Here is a 23,366-nt window from a genome sequence, read left to right on the forward strand (position 1 = left end):
GGGAGGGGAGAGGGGAGGGGAGAGGAGGGGGGGGGGTCGGGGTTTGTTGCCTCGCCACCACCATTCGTCTGTCTCTTGCCGTCTCGTCTTTCCAGCCTGTGTTATCCGGACACTACGCGGTATACAGCGCGTCACTATAGAAAGTCAATAAGGGGTTTATACGTAGGCGCAGAGCCATTGTCAGCGAGGCCGTTGGCTGGCTTGTATGGTCGTTTCTTGCCCACAGACCTCGATCGACGGCCGCCAGGGTAGATGGTGTTGCCGAGCCGAAAGGCAAAAAGGCACGACAAGGTTGGTCAAGATGCGAAAGCATGGCAGTTGGGTAGGTTGAGGATTGGGCGGGCTCAACGTGTAGAGTACAGGTTTGCGCCATGCAGTGGGAGCTCAGGCCGTGCAGCTTTCTGCCATGCCGTGAGATGGAGCCGTTCCGATCCACGGACGAGGGTTGCGAGATTCAGTGTAGCCTGTACTCCGTACAGCGGTAGGTACATAGGTTCCCCCTCTCCCAGCAGCTGTGATATGGGGTTTGGTGCCGCCAACTCTGAAAGGACCAGCCACAGTGGTTGAGTGGATGGTAGCAAGGGGCTTACTAGGTAGGCACTCGATGGCGTGTCTCCGTGGGTGTGAGGGAGCTGGCGCGGCAGTGGGTGTAGCCTGGGTCAAGCGGAGGTATCTGATTGAAGAGATGGACGGGACAAGGTACAGAGAAGGAAAGGGACGAGAGGGGGGAAAGACTTCGTGCCGCTCACGAAGGATTCTAGATGGCTCCTGGGTAGAGACTTGTAATTGGAAACGTTGCATCGGTACGTATTGACTGACCCCCAATGGTCGACTTGTATTGGCCAAGCCATGGCATGCGAAGTGCCTGGACTGCAACTGAGGTGTCCAGATGTCTCCAAAGAAAGGTAGGCTTCCCGTACGGATATCAAACACCCCTCGTTGAAGAGCCCGTCATTCAGCCCTAAGCCATGCCCCATGACAGCTGCCTCAAGTGAGCCTACCGAAGCACAATGGTTTTGTGCAAATACATACTGTGGCCAGCCTCGAGACTAGAGATAGAGCATCATCGCTGGTGGCAGCGCCTCGACTGCTGCCAGAAGCCGTTTGAAACAGATCGTTGCAGCGCTTGTCGCAAAATGTCTATTGCTTGGATGAGAACGAGTCCTCTCCAGTATGTGGCACTTGCGCCGGCTTCTCAAATCGGGTAGCTCGAAATTTGCATTCTGCCGTTGAGCTAGTCGAATGAGGGTTGACCGGAACAAGATGAGACATGGCGACGTCAGGCATGTATGTAAAAAGCTGAGCCTCTGCCAGCCAGTCCCAACGTTTGTGTGTTGGATAACAGCAAGTATAGAAAGCTGGCGCCAAGTATTGAGGCAGTTGAAGCCCGCGTAGGCGGCACAGGACCGAAAGAGGAAAGGTTGTCGAAGGCGCCGAGAACCGAGTGACCATGGCCGGCGTTTAGAGCGCGGTTCACCAAAGAGACAGTGCGTGAAGAAGAAGCCCCATAGGTTACCGATGTCCTAGTTTCCTTTGCCGCAGACGATCGCTTCATATCTAGCCAGGAAACGGCTGGTCGGGTGGTCCGGTAATGAACCGAGATTTGTGGCTCGAGTCCAGACCGGAAGAATGGCACGCATGACTAGATGGTGAAGAAGGGTTATGTTGTGTGTGACGAGGCTGGTCGCACTCAAATGCTTCGCAGGTCTCGACATTTGGGCCGTCTGGCTGGTCTGTCAGGCGTTGTTGGGTTGCCGTTGTCAGATGGCACTCGGTAGGGTAACTGGAGGGCTCCCCCTGGTTCTTTCAGTTGATGACTGGTCGACTCCCACTTTCATTGTCACCCGGGAGGGCTGTCGTTGGCTGTCAGCTGGGTACTTCTGGGCCTTGTCGATCGGAGTCGGCGTCTGGCGAAACGAATCATTGGCGTCTCGTTGGTCACGGTTGTTGTCAGCAACGGCGTATTTGCCGGAATCGGAGAAAGACGGTCATTGCATTCGGGTTTTGTGGTGCAACGAATGTCGAGGTCACCAACCGCCAGTCCTACCGTCAAGCACCAACCACCAAGTGTCGTCGTCGGAGTATTTGTACATGCTGAGGCACATCGGATAGAAGGTCTCTGTGCCGCATGTACGGCCTAGATGCACCAAAGTAGGTAGGTAGGTATGTAGGTAGGCACGGGAGGTTATTTTGGTCGGCCCAGGTGATACAAGGCGAAGGAAATACGGACGGTAGGTGAATCTTTTCGCAGGCTGGGATTCGATGGTGCCCGGACGATCCCAGATCGCCTCCATCGAACTTCAGCCAATGGGCAAAGACGGCTCTTTCTACTCTGAGCAGTTGTGGCAGGTGCGGTTCCGTTATCCATCTGCACCTTGCCATATGCAGACTAAGGCGGTCGCTACGCACAGGGTGGTTGTGAGATCCATGCATCAAAGTCTCAAGAGAGGGAGGGGCCACTCGAGGGGGGAGGGGGAGGGGAGGGGTTATCAAAGTCCCGCTCCTTCTTCAGAACCACGACACTGGACGTTGCTTGGAACCCTACAGACCACCTACCCCTGCCCACCCACCCCGTCGGAATGGGCAGCCAAGAACAGGACGGGCACGCCTGGAAAAGCCAGGGAAAGCACGGCCGCCGGGTGCTTGGGCAGGCATGTCCCTGCTTCAACTCCAAATCTGAAACGCGGTGACGAGGAAACAGGGAAAGTACACTCCAGTATCGGCTCCATACCCCACTCCACCCATCCCACGCCTCACAGCTTCCTCCATCTCACGCCAGCTCTTTTTTATTTTTTTTATTTTTTTTCTGGCCCCATCCCCTCCCCCCCCCCAAAGGGACATATGAACATTTCAAGCCAGCCCACCACCGCCATCGTGCTTCCAGGGTCCTATGGGACACGAGTAAAAAATGACATTTCACCATATCGAGCCTCATCAAACCCGTCCCGCGCACACGACTCTTGAATTACCTGAACTAGCTGCCTCGACTTGCCCATGTCCTCCCAGGTTGTTCCTATTCAACGGACCTCCACGTTTGCTCAACACACCCGTTTGGGGCCTAGCGCGTACCGCACAGCGTTCGTAACGGGCCGGACTTCCCCTGTTGCCTTCTATTTGGTTTCTACTTCCGTAGGTATTCCACGGACGCCACGAAGCACCGCCATCGGATCAGATCCATCAAACTCACAGACCTGCGTGCCTTACGGACGTACGCACTCTGTATTATGTCCTCGCTCCTGACTTACCTAGTACGAATATAAATCCCTTACTCGCCTTACGGATAAGTCCAATTTCGGGAACCCCTCGAGCGCACACCGCGACTTCTTCCACTTTCCTTTTCCGGCTTTGGCGCGGTCCCGGTACACTCTTTGTCCTCACTTAACAGGGCAACGTCGTCACCGCGCCTTCCACCGCCACGACATATCCTGACTTACCTAAGGTTGTCTTTTAAGCATGATTGTGGCTGCTTCACTTCTTTCTATTCGTAGGCGTCCATTCCAACAAGCTCGTTGGTCTCGACGGACGCTCTGGAGGCTATTCTATTCGTCCGGCAGAGCTTTCAGAAACGATGGTGTGGTCAAAGCTCCTTGCAGATGGCAGGGTTTGGTACCGCTACCGCTACCTACTCAAGGGACCTGAGCCGCCACGGTTGAGCATGTTGACAGACGGTCCTCAACCTGTAGCTCAATGCCTACTCCTCCAGCCTGCGATTTCTCTGCTGTTTCTGTCCGGCCTTTTGAACGGGCGTTACCAATGCCTGGGATCAGACCCAACAAAGAGCTGCTCAAGCTAGCCCCCCTACAAGCCATGCGCATTCACCCAAGATAACTCATCCATCTCGGTCGAAAACTGGCATCGGGAGGCGGCGGAAACAGTTGCAGGATATGGTGGATGAAGCCTTGTGCGCCCACGCGCTGCGATGCACTCACTGTTTTGGGATCAAGCAAGGCGATCTCTCTGAGACTTCCACCTCCCTCGGGCAAAAGCGTCACTTGGATCCCTAACGACGGTTCCACAGCCTTGCCAGCCCTGCCGAAGCCATCATCGCTCTTCCCAAGACAAGATCGTCAAGCAAAGCCAAATAGACGTGGCACGCATGTGCTTTGCATGTGGTCTAGGCCATGTGCGGTTGTCACTGATGGGCGCCGTGTGCTGTCCGCTCTCTGGTTGTGCCGATCCTCCGCGAAGCTTGCCCAAAAGATCGACGTTGGGGTGAGGGGAAACAACCCCTGGCTGCCTCCAAATCGCGATCGGAGGCCTGGGGACGTTTCTGCGACCAACGTGGGTCGTGCCGCGGCCGTCACTTCCCGACAGCTTCATCGAAGCTGCCTCATCTTCATCAACGACAACTCGGCCATCACTACAGATTACTACACTGGCATAACCTGTACGCTTCCTTTCGTCCGAAGCGAACACTGAATTTACGAAAGTCGCACAAGAAGCCAGAGCCTCCTCATTGCATCATGTTCGCATAGGAGCGAACTTGGGTTGCGGCGCTGCCTGCACCCAAAGTCAACTTGAGGCTGAAGTCGCAACCATGGTCTTTTTTGCAAACATGTCGGAGGCAATTCGGACGGATAGGAATTTGGATACGTCACGGCACACTTGGTCCTTCATCCCAGGAAAGATATCGAGACCTGGAACGGGCTGTCAGCTACTCACGAGACACGACCGACACTAATCTAACCATGTTTGGGTGTCACATCCTCGAACCATTATGACTTCAACGGGGGGCGCCACAGTGGCTCGCTTCTGCCCGTCACAGGAGATCAGCGCCGGCATGGGTGGCTGATAGGCGTACCCGTAAATCTCTGGGCATACCGTTGGTTTCGCCTTCACGATTCCTGCCAGACCTCATGGCGGCTTCGAATGCTCGACATTTCGGCATGCTACGCATAAAAGCAGTGAGGTGTTGTCGAAAGCAACGAACGTTGGCTCTGTAGCCAATCTCAAATTAATTCATCCTCATTCGCAGCAGGCGGATACAAAAACTTGTCACATGTTGTTGACCTGCTGACGCTGCGTCGAGACATTGGAGGGTTGGAAAGAGACCAGGCTTTGGTCTTCTTTTTCCCTCCCGCTCTCCAGAAGATTGCATGTGCGGTACGACCAGGATCATCCCTTATCGATTGCAATGGTCATTGGATCGAAGTTTCGCCAGGACTCACAGAGTGAGGAAACCCAACTGATTACGTATAGTGTAGAGCGTTGGACATGCCAGCTTTTGTCACAAGTTTATTAGGTGGAGAAAGCCAATCCGACGGTCTGCAGCGCTCTCCCATCTGGCCCAGCTCGTCTCATCTCCTTTTTGGAAGTTGACAATGCATGACTGGGGAAAGGCTGGCGACAGCGCTCTGGCCAGCTGGGGATCATGTCATATCCTTTCTCTCAGGCTGCCCGTTCGAGACAACCGGACACACCACGTCGTCTTCGTTTGGCCTCTTTGACGATGCTCATAAGGCTTTCGTCGAGAATAAATGAGGGTTGCAAGGGATGCTACTCTGCCACGCCTCGGATCCTCGGAGGAGGAGATTGTCCCGCGCGTCATGGTGATTCTCTGCTACCACCGGTGTCTCTTCGCGGATTGCCAGGGGAGCTCGGTTAGTTTCCACAGGCCGGGTCCAGGCCTGATCTGCCTCGCCCATAACTTCATTTTGTCGTGAAGTGGGGTGCGCATGCACGGGCAAGGAGACGATATGCAAGTGTTCCTAGCAGATGCGGGCTGGACGGCAACTCGGTGGTATCCAATTTGCAAAACCCACAGTCTTCCTTTCTTGAGTTTCATCCCATCTACCATGGCAAACTCAGCACTAGTTGGTTGGTTTCTTGCGAGCGTGCCTCTCTTTGCAATTCAGCCATCAAGTCGGAACATTGCGTACTGCGTACGTTGCTCAGTTCGCAGCCAGACTTGTTGATGGCCCAAAGCTTGCGTGCCACACCCTACAGCTAGCTTATCATCTGGCACAGCATGTCATCCGAAGACGTTCTCGGCGATACAGGCAAAACCGGAATTGAAGACAATGTGAAAAGAATCAGGGCGTCAGCGCCCTACCGACAACAACAGCAGGGCTCACATTTACGGAAGCACCGCTCAACGCTTGCCAAGCGGACGTTCCCCGGCCGGACGAGGCCTTTGCCTCCCAGATGGGCGCCCGATACGGTAATGATCTTTGGCGTTGCATCTCAAAGTATATTGTTGTCGACCATTCCAACTTCTCAAAAGCAGACAATATGGGATGCCACCCAGCCAATGTGCGGGATAAGGGCAATCATTCCAAAACAAGACGTGAATAAAAAAAAAAAACAGCAACCAACCTAAAACCATCTGGCCAGTGAACCGGGAACGGCATCAAGTCACTGGCCGGGAGCCCCGTTCTTTCGAAAAACGTTGACCGCGTTTGTTTTATTTGCTTTGTCGCGTCTGTAACCGCCCTTGATCCCTGCCCTCGCAGTGCGAAAGAATGAGCAAGCCCATGGCTCGTCGGAGGTTTAACCCCTAAGAGGCGAAACAATGTTTGCCTCCCGTCGCGCCGGCTCACCTTTGCCGTGCCCACTGGCCTTTGGGCTGCCACCCACTCTACAACGAGTACATTGAAGCTGACTGCGATTCCAAACCCACATCCCATGGGAGATAGATAGGCAGGTAGAGGAACGAACGGATCAGGGGAAGGGCATGCTAGGAGAGTGAAAGATCTCGCAGAGGGCGAAGGGGTTGGGAGGGAGGGGGGTGGAATCGGAGACGGGTGGAAAGGCAGAATCAGCAGTCGCGTACTCTCTCCACAGCAGGGGAGATTGAAACTGTTCTGGGAACGAGGCGAGGATAGAAGGCGGAGACGGGAACAACAATTTTGAAGATGCGCAAGGGAAGAAAGACAAGGCACCGACCACTATTCGCTCATCGAACGGCGACGACGAGAGGGGTGCTCGTAGGAGGGAGGACAAAAACGATGGAGGAGGCACACAGCCCGGGGAAGCAACAGTCGGCCCCCACCGGTAGGGAGATGAGTACTATGGTAGTAATCAGTTAGGATGTCTATGCCCTGTCTCTCTCGCCGTGTGTCTTGCTGCTACTCTCCACCCTTCGTTCGGCAGAAGTGAGAAGAAGCCTAGAAGGAAAAGCAAAGCCACGGTGTATCGTCAGCTTTTGGGCCCCCAAAGCCAAGTGGGTATTCTCGTCAGATTTCAGCATCCGTCAGCCTGGCAATGGCATGCGCCGGGCGCAATTTGGGGGGGGAGTGAGATTCACGGTTTGGCATATCCAGTCCACATGGGATTCCTGGTCCGCCATCCCCACACCCTCATCTGCTCCAGATCCCGCCCCCTCCTTGGCCTTTCTGTCTGTGTGCTCTGTGCATGTCCCTCTTTGCCTTCCTCTTGCTCTCCCTCTCTCTCCTCTCAACCATCTTAACCTCAATCGAGAGTTTGAGCATCCAAGATGAAGGACGTCAGGGCAAGGATAAAGGTTGCCTTGCTGATCGTCGGCTGAAAGCGAGATCTGAGCATGCATGGGTGGGAACAAGGCGGTAAATCCGAGGCGGAAAGCGGGATTCTGCTGGGTGTGTGCTAGACAAGAATGGCACACGACGGAGGAGGGGGTCATGGCTGATGGATGGACGGATGGAGGGCAGGGGAGGGGGGGTTGAACTCAAATAAAGCTTCAGCAACCCAACATGGGATGATCCTGTGATCTGTGAGCCGCTGCATACGTGAGGGCAGTTGAGAAGCTGAGCGGAAGCGGACACGCAAGGATAGAGTTTTCTGCCTGATGGAGGGGGGTTTGCTAGGTGTGCTCAAAATATGTCTTCGACATGGGACGGAGATTCTCCAAGTCCCACGAAGCCCTCAATGATGAGTATTCGCCTGCCGGACTTCATAGAACGGGACTTGGAATGATGGACGTGAGGAGAGAAGCGCAAAGCATACTACTTGCAACACACACACACACACACACACACACACACACACACACACACACACACACACACACACACACACACACACACACACCTACGGCAATGGCAGGCAATGGCAAAAGAGGGAAAAGAAGAAATTTCCGAGTCAACAAAAAATCAAATGGACGAGACATGAACAGGCATTGATGGTCAACCTTCGAGCCGTCATCAACGGCGAAGCAGAACTTCTACCTCTTGGTCAATTCCGTTTGCTTCATCTTCCTCCCCCCACCCTTGGGTTGGCAACCGGCCGTTTCCTTTCTGGAGTGGGCGTTGACTTGTCTTACGAGTAAGGCACCTTCTTTTCCGGCTATTCTGTCTGTGCTGGAGTTATTTGCTGTGCCACACTTCATCGCCGCGCAATTTCTCGGATAATCAAAATGAACGGTGAGAGCTTCTCCGGTGGGCTCGGAAGAGAGACGGAGGGGCTGGGGAATGGGACATCCTTTTTCTTCATGGAAGGCATTTCGGAGGATTTTTGGATAGATGAGAAAGGGATGGGGTCGAGCTGCGCATCGTCATCATTTCAAAAAGCGCGCTCCATAAAGGGATGGGTCATGGATTAGAATCATGTCACTCTGTCATTTGAGCTGTTCAGGGTTCCTGACATGGATATTCTACACTGCTGCCCTCATATGATGAGCGCAACGGGAAAGGGTGATCTGGATCGAGGAGAGAAAGGGGAGAAAGGGAGAGAAAGGGGGGTGGAAACGCACACAGAGTCATGTTGTTGGCTACGGACGTAGGCATTTATTTGCGTGGTTCCACGAACCTGAATTGTATTTGTATGCATGTGGATGCTATGCCCAAGTTGATCGAGCCAAGATGATACCAAAACCCAACGCCGCGACCTGATATCCATTCTCAGCCTGGTCAAAATCACTTCCGGTAGTTACACAGGAGATGTGATCTAGAAGTGGGTTCATCGCATTTGTCCCCAGAGGCCTGGAAGCCAATCTTGACTATGACTCTGACCACGACTGCAACACACACCCACCCTCTTTGCCAGTTTTCTGCTACCAGCAGTGCAAGTGTGAGACTCTGACGACAAGATTGCTCTTTCCTTTGTCGCTTTCGTTGCGTGGTGTTTCAGTGGTTGTCTTAGACATTTAATGACAAAAAAAGGTTCCTAGCAGCACAGTGAGTTACATGTCTTGTGTCAGCCTGGTTAGCAAAAGTGCATGGGCTGATTTCAATGGTGGTTGTCGATACACAGGGGAAGGCAACTCTGCACGAGAGGGAATAGACAAGACTAGGCACGACAAGCATGACATTGTCGCCTGCAATATCCTGTATGAAACAGAACGGTGGAAGCACAGCTGACCACGTAGACGGGGCGTGTAGGCGCAGCCTGTCTGCAAAGCATTTGACACAGTATTCCATCAGCAGCATCCTTCTTTGACCAAGTCATAATATGTTCACGGACACGAATAATTTCCGTGTCATTGTGAAAAGGCTGGGTATGGTTTTGAAGAATTCAGTCGTGTTAAGCAATGTGTTGTGCCCCTTGGGGTAGCTGCTAACCATCCCCGAAATGCCCAGCCCCAGACATGAGAAAAAAAAACTTCAAAACCGGTATGTCTTCCCACCTTGTCAAGACAGTAATTCCTTGATCTAGAGAACCCAGACATATGACACATTCGGCGCAAGTCGCTACTTGCGCGACCACGACCCACCTTCCCCTTCCCCCTTTCCAAATCTGACGTCTTCACTGTCACAGGGGCGGACTTTCAATGTTCGACTGCTTCTAGCCTGTGGGCAAGAGCAAGCGAGGGTATGGCATCTTCGCATCTCTAGCTAGGAAACGTCTTGTCCCTACTGCCGGACCCCTGTGAGCTGATACTACTGCGGTTGTTGGGGTAGAAAGGTTGATTCTCCGATTTGCCATCTGCATCCATCGAAGACCCAGTACCCTGACGTTGTGGAGGTTTTTTGGTGAGAACAGCTCGTGGTTTCTCGGCCGATGCTGGGTCGATGCTGTTTCGCGTTTTGGTCAGCTTTCGGGACGACCGCTTCTGTGAAGCTGCTTGCGACTGAGTCTCAGATAGTGAGCCTATGTCAATAGTAGATCTGGTGTCTGTCGACGCTTGGCTGGGTGCCGTGCTGCTGCCAGTTGGCCGACTGTATGCCGGATTGTCCCTGATCGGCAGAGAGAAGTTGGTAGCAGCACCGATGAGATCCGCCGTGAAATAAGATGGCGAGGTGGTGTGGTTACGGACTCCGTCCGGAGAAGAGGCATTCTGGGCGATGGTCAACTCGGAAATTCCCCAATATTTGCGGTATTATCGCTTACGGATGCCTGGGGGCTAACGTAGGTATCCAACTTCTTTTTTAGCACTTCAGACCGAACAGGCTTTGCCAGGTAATCGTTCATACCAGCCGCTAGACATTTCTCTCGATCTCCTTGAATAGCTGACGCTGTCATGGCGATAACCAACACTTTGCGCACCACGTCGATGGAATCCTTACGAATCATTTTTGTCGCTTCGTAACCGTCCAGCACCGGCATCTGTACATCCATGAGGACCACGTGGTACGGCCGGCCTTCTCTTGCCTTTTGCCGTAAGCCTTCGACAGCCTTCAGACCGTTCTCAAAGGCGTCTACTGTGGTGTATCCCAGTCTCTGAGCATACTGGATGGCAATCTTCTGATTGATCGGATTGTCCTCAGCAATGCATATCCTGATCTGTTCTTTGGGAATGGCAGTGAGATCCAGGAAAGGGTTGGGAGAGGTCATTCTTCTCTCTGAGACGGGTAAAGCGGAACGCTCCACTGGTGGCGGAGATTTGATCTGTTGTGCGTCTCCGGCAGAGACGTCTGACTTTGCTTTGTCGAACGTAACCGTGAACCAGGCAGTGGTCCCTACATTCTCTTGGCTTTCCAGCTGGATTTTGCCCTTCATCATGGTTTCGATCAAAGATTTGCAGATGCTGAGGCCGAGACCGCTACCGCCGTACTTTCGCGCCGTGCTATTGTCAGCCTGGCTAAATGGCTGGAAGAGTTTGGCAAGTTGCTGCTGGGGAATGCCGATACCGGTGTCTTGCACCCTGAAGGTCAACGTCGCTTTATCCTTAGTCTCAGAATCGACGCGTGCACCAATGGTGATTGAACCATCTTCGGTGAACTTCAGACTGTTCCCTATGAGGTTGCCGAGGACTTGATGCAGTCTGATGGGGTCTCCGTAAATGAGCATCGAAGGTAGGTTGATGTCCTGGATGATCTTGACATTTCTTCGCTGCGTCTTCTGCCTGTTGCTGTAAGAGACGGCGCGAACAACCTCCCGGACCATTTCCTCTGGATTAAAGGCAATGACGTATAGCTTCATCTTGTCGGCCTCCATTCTAGAGAAGTCGAGAATGTCGTTGATGACCGTCAACAGCAAGTCGGCCGATACTCTTATTGAATCAGCCATCTCCTGTTGGTCCTTGTCCAGGTTGCTGTCTCTGAGTAGTTCTGAGTTGCCAATGACGCCGTTGAGTGGTGTCCGTAGCTCGTGAGAAACGTTGGCCAGGAATATTGACTTGGCCTTGGCAGCCTCTTCGGCCAGCTTGACATTTCGCTTGGCTTCAGCCTCGGCATGTTTGGCTTTGGTCTCTGCCTCCAACGCCTTGGCGAGAGCACGCTTCTGAAGTGAAACCATTGAAACGTTTTCTGCTGATACCTTCTCGACCGCCTTCATTGCCAGGGCATTGGAGTAACTAATGCCAATCTGATTGACTAGCAACTGTAGGACGGATACGTTGCGGTCAGTGAAAGAGCCCGGCTCGCCCTCCAAATACAAGACGCCGAGGAGCGGCTTGGAGCCATGACAAATGGGAATAGCAATGATAGCTTTGCTCAATACGTTTCTCTGAAGCCAAGCCTCACTCACGTTGCCAAACCGCTCATCACTAATGATGTCCGGGATGAATACGGCTTCGCGGAAGCGAGTGCAGTACAATATGACGTTCTCCGCAACGAGAGATGTGCCCGCCAGGGGAAGCCCTGGTATGTGCGCCGATGCACCTCTCTCGGGATCGCCACTTGCCGCGAGACACCAACCTGATTCATCGGAGTCCTGGACCACAATGGCTGCAAGCGTAGCTGAACCGCCGCAAGTTTGCAGGATAACGTCGCACATGGTCTTCAGCAGCTCGTCGACCCGAAGAACTCCTGAAATGACCTGTGACGAGAGCAGAATCGCGTGCAAATCGATCATATCAAGGGCAGGCAGACCTGCCCCAGGCTCGTTGTGTTCATGCATCGAGCCGCGCCATGCCCCTATGCGCTCGCCTTTGATATCGGCGATGGCAGTTTGATTCGCATGCTGCAAAGCATCTTGATTTTCCTCGCCATCGACAGCACGATAGTCGACACCACTGCTGTCTCCAGCGAAATCAGTCTGGACAGCGGCGTCCGTCGTCCGCGGGTTTCTCGTCGGACTGTGTAATAGAATCGCGTGCTCTTCTTCCAGGCGCTCAGCCACAGCCACAGCACCAAATTGTCGGTAGAAGGCGATGGCATCCCTGAAAGCCGACCGCGCCAGTCTGCGAGCTTTACGCCTGACGAGTGTGCCTGCCATCAGCGTGTTACCCAAAGCCGCCTCAAATAAGTAATTGTGCTCCTCAGCGTTGTCCAAGGATTCCTCGTACAGTTTGACGGCTCCACCATAGTCGCAGGTTAACTCGTCAATCTGCGCTTCCAATATTCTGGACCAAGAGAGGTAGTTGACGTCAGTGTACACTTCCCATTCCTTGATCCTCTTCGTTAGTTCCCGGAGCTTGTATACAGTGTCCTCTGTCTCCTCGATCAAGTCGTTCGGGTCTAACCGAGGGTCATTGAGTCTGCGGAGCATGCGACCGGCGAGGGCAAGACCGTAAAAGAAGATCACCAGCCTACTGTTCCGCGCAGACCATAGGTTTTGAACGCTTTCGTAGCACGCCTGTCCGACCTCAATGGCTCGGTCGTAATGGCCATAGATAAACAGAGGCACGATCTCAATGCTCTCGTACCAGAGGATGGAGCGATTGCCATTTTGGGTGTTGGTTCTTAGCCAAGCCTTGTAGGTTGCGGAATTGTGCTGGTCGTCTGTCATAACATCTAGCGGCTCAGTTGTGCGGGTTTTCCCCTGCAAAGCGCGACAAGCCTGTCGGATTGAGATAAGCAGAGTGCCGCCTCTTGTATCCTGATGCCAGTTTGGAATCTCTTCGCAACCATACTGGCAGAACGCTTCCAGATCAGAGCAGTTCTCGCTCGAAAAGAACTTGAGTTGCGCTGCCAGGCCGAAACTGAGGATGGAAGAGATTCTGTCGCCGGCTGCTGCGGCATACTCTACAGACCCCTCCAAGTGATTTAACGCAACGGCCACCGGTATCTGTACGTGGCCGATGAAGTTTGCGTAGAGCATGTAACCTCTGGCCATTGAAAATGGGTCTCGGTATCGACCAAGCAGTTCGATGCAGACATTGCCCACCTCGACTGCGAAACTGACCATGTTGAACCTAGCGAGAGCAATGATTCCGAGATGCAGAAACGCCATTCCAGACTGCGGGAAGGCGCCATGAGTGAGATGGAGCTCCAGCATAACCAAGGAAAGCTGATAAAACCGAAGATAGTCGCTCCACCATGCCGCGCTGACAGTTTCTGCCAGTACTGCTCCGATAGACGGCAAGCCGGGATCCAGCGATGGTGTTGGGTTCATAAGCTCGGTTTTGTCCATCGTCTGAATCCTGACGGACATTTTCTCGAACTGGTCGTCGCACTTTTCAAACGTCGGATCGTCATCAAATTCGACGTCCAGTGCGCGAAGGCACTCTCTCAATGATGCCAATGCCCCCTTTGCATTTCCGATCTGAGCCAATGTTCTCGATTGCAGGACATAGGCTGGTGCTTTGTCTAAGGGACTTCGAGCACATCTGAAAACTGTCTCGAGCAGGGCATTAGCTGCTCCGTGATTTCCCATGTAAAGATAACACTCGGCGGCGCGAAGATGTAGCTGCATGGTCTCATCGTAAGATACATCCTCGAGCTCGTCGTTCCACGGATCCGGTTGCAACAGCGCTACTGCTGTGCTGTAAAACTTTGATGCTGTTGGCCTGGCGCAATTCTCGACGGCGGCTTGTGCACAGTCAAACAGCAGCTTCCGGTATGGCTCGCGTCGAGGGACTCGCTTTTTAATAATGTCAACAGATTCACAAATATGCGAGGCTGTATTGTCCTTTGCCCTAGGATCTGCGGAGTAGTATTTCAAAAGAGTCTGCGCGATGACGAAGTGCATCTTTCGAGCATTGCACTCCTTGAGCGCTGCTGACGCTTGAATGAATCGATCATGGGCAAACCGGAACCTGTCGTCTGTCTCGCTAGGGACGATAATGTAGGCCTGAACGGCAGCTTGAAGACCGTTGACTGCTTCTTGTTGAGAGTACGATGCGTGATATCGCTCGTTTCCGGGACCCCGGCATGTGGTTTCATCTTCGTACTGGAATTCCCCGCTCAGAAGTCTGGTGATGAGCTCGAATGAGAAGGATGAGCCAAGCAGTGCAGCCCAGGTAAGTATCGCTCGAGAAGATGGGGGTAACTCATTTAGCCTCCTGGTAATGAAACCCGTGTCAAGTATGTCGTAATCGCTTTCGCCCTGGAAGTGCTCAAAAAGCCTGTCAAGGTCGAAGTGCCAGTTGCTGTCCCTGTAGTCGTACCAAATGCACCTTTTCCGGTAACAAGCGCTTAGCATCTCCCGCATATAAAACGGATTTCCTGCGGTTTTCGACTGTATGACTATGGCCAGCGGCATGACCTCCTCTTTTGGCCTGCAGAGCGTGGTCGAAACGTATTGAATTATCTCCTCCTCGCCTAATGGATTTAGTCGGATGCGAGTAACGACCGGCCCGCCCGACCGAGGAAATTCTGGACGATATTAGAATACTGTGTGCGATGCACGGAAAAGGCGATGTTGAGGCTTACCTTCAGATTCAGGAGGCTGAATGATGGACTGTACTCGCTCGGGGGACAGCTCCTCAGGGCGGTATGTTATGATGACGACCATCTTCATTCGTGCTCCAATGATCTGAGTAATCAACTCTAAGGACTCGTCATCAGCAAAGTGAAGGTCATCCAATACAAAACAAATAAATTTGTGAGACGTGAACATGCGGAGGACATCTAGGAAGGTGTTCATTAAGCGCATAGTCTTTGTTGCTCCACCGGCCCGTAAAAAGTCTTGAGAGGCTTGTGAAGAGATGACGGTAGGCTTCGCCAAGCGGCTGGGTGAGCTTCCCGGGGATGAGCCGCGTCTTTTGAGCCCCGTCCGTATGTTGCGAGTCTGGTTGGAACCTTGAGTGATTGATACAGATCGTGGCAAAGAGTTGTCAAGTGCGCCGATAAGGAAATCGGGCAACCCAAGTACCTTGTGGAGGGTCGGCCACACGGGTCGTACGTACTGCTTCAGAGCTTGATGGAATGGCGTATCTGTGTTTCGTTCTCCGAAGACTTGTTTGAACAATGACGACAACAACTTGAGCAGCGGTCCGAAAGCAGTTCGGCGAGCTGTGTCAAATTTCGCCGTGGCGCAATAACCTCTCCGTCTGGCTTCCGCAAGTACAGATTGATACAGACAGCTCTTGCCAAGCCCGCCGGCACCCTCCACAAGGACAATTTCGCAATGACCGCGTCTCCTGAACTTGGCTGAACCTAGTTGGCGGGACAGACTCGACGATGATGACTCGACAGCACTGTGTCGGTTGCTGTCAGTTGGTGTTCCTATTCCATCAGCAAGGCTCCGGGTCTCGATGGACACGGACTGGTGCCTCTCCCATGGTCTGGTCATGCGCCCAAGAGGGCCAGAATTGGACGATGCGATGGTGTCTCCGGATATTGTCTGAGTATCGGACAAGATTGACGGTACGAAGCTTGCTTTCGACTGTCTTGGGTCTGAGGATGTAGTGTGTGTGAATGATCCGCTTCGTCGCGTGGTGCCTTCTGCCGAGCTTGCACCTTCGCTCGACAGATCTGCGCAGTCTGGAAGCTCGGCGGAGAGTTGAGATCCGTCAGAGAAACGATTATTTGCCGATTTTTGGTTCATAGAATGGCTCTTAGCAACGCGCTCAATCACTTTAATGACCTCTGCTCTTTCCTTTTGACGCCCAATCATCATACTAGGTAGGATGAAGAACGATGATATATCCTTCTCTCCAATCTTCCACTCCTTGAGTGCCAGCCAGTCACCGTCGGTCAAGAACTGCTGCACTTTTAACAAGTCATGTTTCAGGCCGCTTGCCGAGTGATAGCGGTCGGCCACATTCTTCGCTGTACATTTCTGTATGATGCGCCCAATGACGTCTGGTATATCGAGCCGAACCTGGGAAACGTTGGGGATCCGTCGGCCCAGAACGCCTTGTACGATGTCCAAAGGCGTATCCCCCTCAAAAACAGGCTGTTGAGTGAGCAAAGTCCAGAAAACGACACCGAGAGAGTATATATCAGTCCGGCTGTCAGGTTCCGCCGGCATACGTCCGGTCTGCTCGGGGCTGATATAGAGGAGCTTGTTCTTGGCGCCTAGCTCTTTCGATAAGCTTGACCAGGACGTACTCGACAAGCCGCCCTCGAATGACCTCGTGCCCGTACCAAAATTGATCAGTTTGACAGAATTCGTGTCGATATTGAAGTGAAAGGAATCAGGGCGAATCTCTCCGTGGGTGATGACCTGCCCGTAGTGGAGGATTTCAAGACACTGACTTGCGCCAATCGCGAAATCGAGGAATTCTTGTAAGTTGATGGGCTCTTTCAGATGAAGTTTGTCTCTACGATAAGCTTCATATCTGTCATCCACCTTCCTTGCCTTGTAAAAGGCTGGTCCCAGGTCTATCAAATCAAACAAGTAGTTCTGGCCGGGGTGTTGGTAGATTGCAACCACAATGGAACCGCGGTCGCCCGGGTGAGGCGCGAGACGGATGAGATCGAGTGGCTTGACAATGTGGTGGCCATTGGGATCAGCTGTAGCGAATAGGTTTTTGGCGATATGGAACGCCCTCTCTTCACGAAGGACGTGGTATGAGACGCGAGCCACCACGGGCTCTTCTATGTATGATATTTCGGCACCAGTAGCCTGGCTGGCTGGGGGAGAGGTGGCAGAGAAGTCGCTGCTAGCATCGCTGGGTAGACCGGAGTGCAGGCTCGTGGAGCTCGCATGCTCTGAGGGTGATGGTCGGCCGGACTGGAGTCTCGCGGTTGATCCAGGACTGGAGGCGGGGTGGGATGATGAGGAAGGTTGATAGGGTGACACGAATCTGGTGCCACATACGTGCCTGTGAAGCGCACATTAGATTAAACGGAGATCGACAGTAGCAGAGAAGCAAGGCTCCGCGCATATTTGGGGTGGGTTGCACAAGCAGGAGGACGCACCAAATGTCATAGGATGTGTGGAAGGGAAGTCTGGACTCATCCCAGGTATAACCAGCAATCTGGCGGAGACGCTCGAACAGACGCGAAGGGGGATCGAAGTGGTCATCCGACACGATGGCAGTGCCGTCCATCATTGAGGTCAGTCATAGGCGTAAGCCTAGAGCTCGGAGACCTTTTGTGGTGATTCGTGTTGGTGATGGTGATGGCGGGGTGGGAGATCGATTTTTGGAGGAGGCAGTGGGACGGGCGGGCGGGCGGGCGTTGGCGACGAACTCGTGGTCTCGGTGACGGCGGTTGGCGCAAAAGGGCTTGTACGATTTCGGTCGGAGGCGTCAAAAGCGTCAACTAGGCGCGGCAGACCATTTCATGGTTTTACAAAATGCCCAAGGGAGTGTTGTGAGACGGCGGACGTGGTGCAATTATGCAGTGAGTGTATTTGGTGTTGGCTGTGCGGCGGCGGCGGTGGTGGTGTTGGTCGTTGTCGTCGTCGTGGATTCGTGAGCGACGTTATGGCAAAGGCCCCGCTACAGCCCTACGCCTCTAGGATAGAGATGCGCGCGTGAAACAGACTGGGCGCCGCTTAATTGAAGTATCGCAATCAAGGCGGCGTGGACAACGACGGGCTCCCTAGGAAGAGGCGTGAGGTTGACGCTGCGTCTAGTGATGCGTCGGCGGCGTCGTCGGCGACTAACGGATCGGGAGATGCAGCTGTCGTCGGTGGTTAGGCAGGGGCTGGAAGTGATGGATGGATACCTACCTAAGGTAGGCACCGTGGGTAGGTACGGCAGCTCACCTGGGCTCCCCTTGACCGGACCTAAAGTACCTTACCTACCTTAGGTACCTAGGTAGGTGGAGGTAAGGTACCTGAGGTAAGGTACCTAGGTAGGTAAGCACCTGAGGAATCTTTAGGCATGCATGGAAGTGGTGGTACTCCAGCGGTAGCGGTGCCAGGCTGAATGTCCCGCGGAGAAAAGGGCATTACCTTACCGTCCGGGCACCTACGTACCTACCTACCAAAGCTGCTAAGATACCGTTCCTCGGGCAGGTACCTGAGGTTAATAGGCAAGGTAAGTACCTAGGTAGGTGCCCAGGTAGGTAATGGAGGTGCTCAACCCCCTCCCCAAAGACCCCATACCATCTAAGGCCAGGCACATCAGAATCAGGTTTGTAGGTGGGACACAACCGGTGTTTGGCACCTATCAACCAGCTTACAGATACACACTGAGGCATCACTGTGACAGCTTGTTGCCTTGGAAGACGCCCCAAACCCAGGGATACATAGGTGACTTTATTGAGTCAAGGCTGAGGTGACCTTAGGTAGGTAGCTGGAGGTCCAACAGTCAGAACAGTCAAATATGTCAGCATCTTTGCAGACGGGAGACAACACTGGAGTACACACTCAGTCAAGCCGAACAGAGTGACGGCCAGACGAAAGGGCAATGATTGGCAGGCGCGGAGCGACCTGCTCGGGTTGGTTGGCCTGTCTTTTATAGCCCTCCACGGTATGGTCTCTGCCTACAATGGGACAGCTCACCGCGGCTAGCATTGAATCGCTTTGTGTCTTTGCTCCCTCTTTGCTCCGGCCAAACCGCCGTCTTCTCGGCCTCCTTCCTTTGACCGCCTGTTTCTGCCAATCTAGGGCTCTCAACAGAGTCGTCACGACTCGTCCACAGGTACATCCAAATCGAAATAGCCCTTCGGTAAATATCCGTCCCGCTCAACTCAAGGCCTGAATCGCGACACTGTTGCATTCTCCCCCTTCGGAGAGCAAAACGTCGAGATGGGCATGTCTTTGCCAGAGGTTCGGACCCCAAATGATGTCACTCGCGACCACCTTCATCCTGCCGCCAAAGCCGCACTTCGAAAACCCTGTCCCTCCCGCAAAGTGAAATCGGTCCTGACTGAAGTGTTGCACTCGCTGCAACAAACCACGCAGACCTTGGACCAAGAAACTCTCCCAAACACCGCCGCCTTCCAACCGTCCCATGCTTAAACTTGGTTTCTCCACGCCCATGGTTGCAACAAAAGACGTGACCGACCAAGGCGCTTCGCCAACGGCATGAAACTGGTAAATCCAATCTCACTCATTACAAGGTTGGTGAATTATCAGGGAACTAGCACTAGGTAAATCCAGTGTACCTGATAGCTAGCAACTGATGGCTAGAATGCTGTGCAGAGCAGAGCTCCACCGGGACTACAGGACCCGTCATCCAACACCCCTTACCTTATTTCATCCTCTCAGTCGCCAGCACGTGTCAAGTGACATTCGCGAAAATAGATGGTATCAAAAGTACATGTCAAAGATATCTATATTCTATATAGCTTTCCCTTTTGACAGGGCTCGCTGAAGCCCTACGCATACATATGCGCACGATTCATCTACATCGTGGGTATGGCGCAAAACAATCCCCCTCATTCAACAAAACTCCCAGGTATTTTTATATGCTTAGCCAAAGCTCCATCTCCCCTGAGCTTGCCGCCTTTCATTGGTCATGTCCATGCTTTCTAATGCTTCACAGCGATAAGACGAAAATATCAGCCCATTCCTATCTTACGGCTTCTGCCCATACGCCACAGCATTACTTGCTGTGCGAGGGGAGTGCTGTGCCGTTGGCGTTGGAGGCAAAGTTGTACGACTGAGCCAGACGACGCTCCTCGTTGCGGCGAGTGTTGACGAAGTCGGGGTAGTTGAGCGTGAGCTCGACGGCACCGTTCACAATGTTGTCGGCAGCCTCAACACCGAGCATGAACGAATGGTCCTGATTGCCGACCTCGTACCTCCAGCTGCCGAAGCGGCCACGGGAGTAAATGTCCAAGTCCTGAAGCTTAGGCAGGAGGTCCTTGAGGACGCCCTCTCTCTCGAGCGAGGGAGTGGGGTAGCCGTGGTCGAAGCGGCGGTGGTATGTGGAAACGATCTCGTCCTCAGGCTTGATCATATCGGTGTTGATAAGACCCTGGATGCATTGCTCGAGGATCTTCTCCTGGTCGACAGGTTTCATGGAAGACTCGGAAACCTCCAACATGATGGACCAGTAGGGGCCTTCCTTGGCCTCGGTAGACTCAGCCTTGCTGCCGTTGGCCAAGTAGAGGGTGGGCAGCTTCTTGCTGTCCTCGGGCTGGTTGTACGGAGAGTAGTTGGAGAAGATGGTGGCGCGGTAGAAGGGGCAGTTGTCCTCAGGGAAGTACAGCCAGCACTTGTCGCCAATGCGCTCAGGGCGGGCGCCACGGAGACCGACACCAATGACGTGGGTAGTAGAGTAGAAGAGACCCTTGGACAGGCTGACAAGCTCCTGGTTGCCCATCCTCTCAACGAGCTGGTCTACGTTCATGGTAGAGACGAGCTTGTTGTACTTGACAGTGGTGCCATCCTTGAGAGTGACAACCTTGCCCTGAGCGTCAACCTTCTCGACGGAGCCCTTCTCGCCCAGGCGGATCTTGTCCTGAGGCAAAGTGTTTGCAACAGCGATCCAGATACCACCGGTACCGTCGCGAGCGGGGAAGCGGAAGGTGGCGTTAGGACCCCAGTTACCGGCGACCTTGTTGAGGACGACGTTCTCGGTGACGAGCTTCAGGTTGGGGGCAGCGACACGCTCTCCGAGCCATTGGCATTGCATCTGGGGCACAGTTTAGTGATCTGACGTGCTTGATACATCCTAGTTTGCTTGAAGCTTCTTACCTTGGTGGTAGGAACAGCCCAAACCTTGTAGTTGTAAGGGCGCATGAAAATATCGGCAACGCCCTCACCGCAGTTGCGGAGAATCCACTCGTCGAAGTCCTTGGGCTTGGTGTTGGCGACGCGGCACTCGAGGGCAGCGTCAATAAGGCCGTTCATGCATTTGACCTGGTCCTCCTTTGGCAACATGGAGATGTTGTTCTGGAAGGGGTAGGGTACCCAAAGGCCCTTGTAACGGACATAGGAGATACGCTGGTGGGTGAACCAGTCATCGTCCTTGGGTAAGGCCTCGTCGATGCAGTCGTCGAAGTACTTGTAGTGGGAGAAAATAACGTGACCACCGACATCGTAGAGCTGGAAAGATTCTGGTCAAAAGGCGTCGGCGCAAGGCTGAGCAAAGCTCGCTGTGTAGGAAGCACTTACGAAGCCCTCGGGGGTCACATCGGTCGAGGCAAGACCGCCAGCCCTATCGGCAGAGTCAACGAGCAGCCATGAGGGGCCGTTCTGCAGGAATCGGTCAATATGCGCATTCGAAGTGACAGGGGTAGGTGTGCAATCTGGCGGTGAGAACTCACGATCTGGTTGAGACGCTTCGCAGCACCAAGACCGGTCGGGCCGGCGCCGATAACCAAGACATCAACGTTACTGCAGAGGCGACGGTCAGCAGGAGTTCTTTCAATTGGAAGTCCCATGCATGCCGCAAGAGAGGCCGTGAGGTTCTGGAACGAGAACCAGCGATTCGGGGGTGCTAGAAAGGCAGAGAAGATACTCACATGTCAGCCATGGTGGGGGTTGTGGAAGTAATGATGATGCTACAACTTGGTTCTAGAAGACGAGAAATGGCGCAGCAAGGCAATGCTCTCGTAGGTCTGGCGATGGCACAGCTCGCGAGATAGCAGCGGAGGGATATTCAAGAGGAATTGAGACTCGGGAGGAGGTGAGGGAGTTGGCAGCAAAGAGAGGAGGAGGAGGGAGGTCGCGCGTGGCATCAGTCGTGGCCGTTGCTGTAGATATGGGTTTCGACTGGTTCGAAAGAAAAGGGGACCGACTGCTGTGATGGAGGGGCCAAAATTATTACTTGGGACAGGGGTAATGGCGGGGCCCCCTGGTCATTGCTTTCGAGGTAGGTGAGGTGTGCTGGAGGTGCGGCAGACCCTTCCACCCTTCCTGTACCGCCGTAGGACGGTCGGGTCGGGAGCCGCAGGAACGGTGAGATGAGGCGTCGTGCTTATGGTGGTGGTGGTCGCCCGCTGACGGATGATAAGATGCCACCATGGCGAACCACCAGGCTGGGCATGGATGTTTGCTACGTTCACAGGTAGACACATAAGGCAGGCATTCAAGCATCACCACGACACCAGCAACCATCTGTCCATAGAAGTGGTGCACCGGCCGCATAGTAACTAAGCATGTTCCATTATAAGGTAACTAAAGGTAAGGTGAGGTGTCTAGGCAGACATCGATATGTGGACGGGATGCTTTTGTCAGGTGTTCTATCTGGGCAAGGCGAGGTGGTAAGTGATTGTGCGTGTGTCGTGCTAATTAGAGGCATCTTGAAATGTCTTGGCGGTGTCTAATATACCTACTACCTATCTGTCTAGCTGTCTACCTGCCTACCTTACCTACACTTTGGGTAAGGTACTTACCTGAGTACCCAATTGTTTCCAGGGCAGCTTCTCGACTGATTTCGCACGAGCAGCTAGCCAAGTTCCGAAGCGCACAAAGACTAGAAGGTAATAGGGACCAGGGCACATTGCGACTGCCGACTTACCTACCTTACCTGCCTTGCCTGCATTGCACTGCAATTTGGACTGCGACGGGGAACGCAATGGCGAGGCCTGGCAGCAAGCTGTGTACCCACGCCGGCCCCCTTGCGCTGCTTCCGCTTCCGCTTCCGCATCCGCATCCGCCTCCCTTACTTATTATTATCCTCCTCTCTTTCAACCCTGCTCTGCCCTGTCGACAGCCACATGTGCCATGCAGCGGCGGACGAGGGCTGCAATGCGGTTGCAGAAGAAACAACCTAGAGACAGCGGCGATGCAGGTGTGCAAAAACAGCCACAGGTAATGTGTGTGTTTTGCAGTAAGGGGGTGCCGACAGATGCCAACCTTAGTAAGGTGAGTGACCTGTGTACACCCACAACAGTGGAGGCCGGAAGCTTTTCCAGCCAGCAACCACAATGACACCACGATTCCAGCCTCCCAATAGCGGCACTTACACTGTACCTTACCTAGGTAGGCAATGGAACTTGTAGGCCCACCTGTGGTTACAGACTTGCAACTGCGTGTCCGGTTGGTTTGAGGCGGCAAAGTATCCATCCGTGCCTTACCTTAGGTACATAGGTACCTGTGAGATGTCATGTAGG

At 53.6% G+C, this 23,366-nt stretch overlaps 2 protein-coding genes across 2 annotated transcripts; both read right to left on the minus strand.

The window, feature by feature from the left end:
• Positions 1-10,203: 10,203 nt before the first annotated feature.
• On the minus strand, positions 10,204-17,458 carry COL26b_013199 (uncharacterized protein; the record flags this gene model as incomplete). The annotated part of the gene is made up of 5 exons (XM_053185820.1): positions 10,204-14,729; positions 14,892-15,008; positions 16,083-16,172; positions 16,437-17,230; positions 17,328-17,458. 5 exons carry the CDS (start codon positions 17,456-17,458, stop codon positions 10,204-10,206), a joined length of 5,658 nt encoding a protein of 1,885 aa, XP_053030225.1.
• A 2,448-nt stretch (positions 17,459-19,906) lies between these two features.
• On the minus strand, positions 19,907-21,784 carry COL26b_013200 (uncharacterized protein; the record flags this gene model as incomplete). The annotated part of the gene is made up of 5 exons (XM_053185821.1): positions 19,907-20,941; positions 21,004-21,354; positions 21,424-21,504; positions 21,576-21,645; positions 21,774-21,784. 5 exons carry the CDS (start codon positions 21,782-21,784, stop codon positions 19,907-19,909), a joined length of 1,548 nt encoding a protein of 515 aa, XP_053030226.1.
• Between the last annotated feature and the right edge of the window lie 1,582 nt (positions 21,785-23,366).

Source organism: Colletotrichum chrysophilum (genome assembly GCF_026319265.1).
Source record: "Colletotrichum chrysophilum strain AFK26 chromosome Unknown scaffold_211, whole genome shotgun sequence".
Classification (NCBI taxonomy): domain Eukaryota; kingdom Fungi; phylum Ascomycota; class Sordariomycetes; order Glomerellales; family Glomerellaceae; genus Colletotrichum; species Colletotrichum chrysophilum.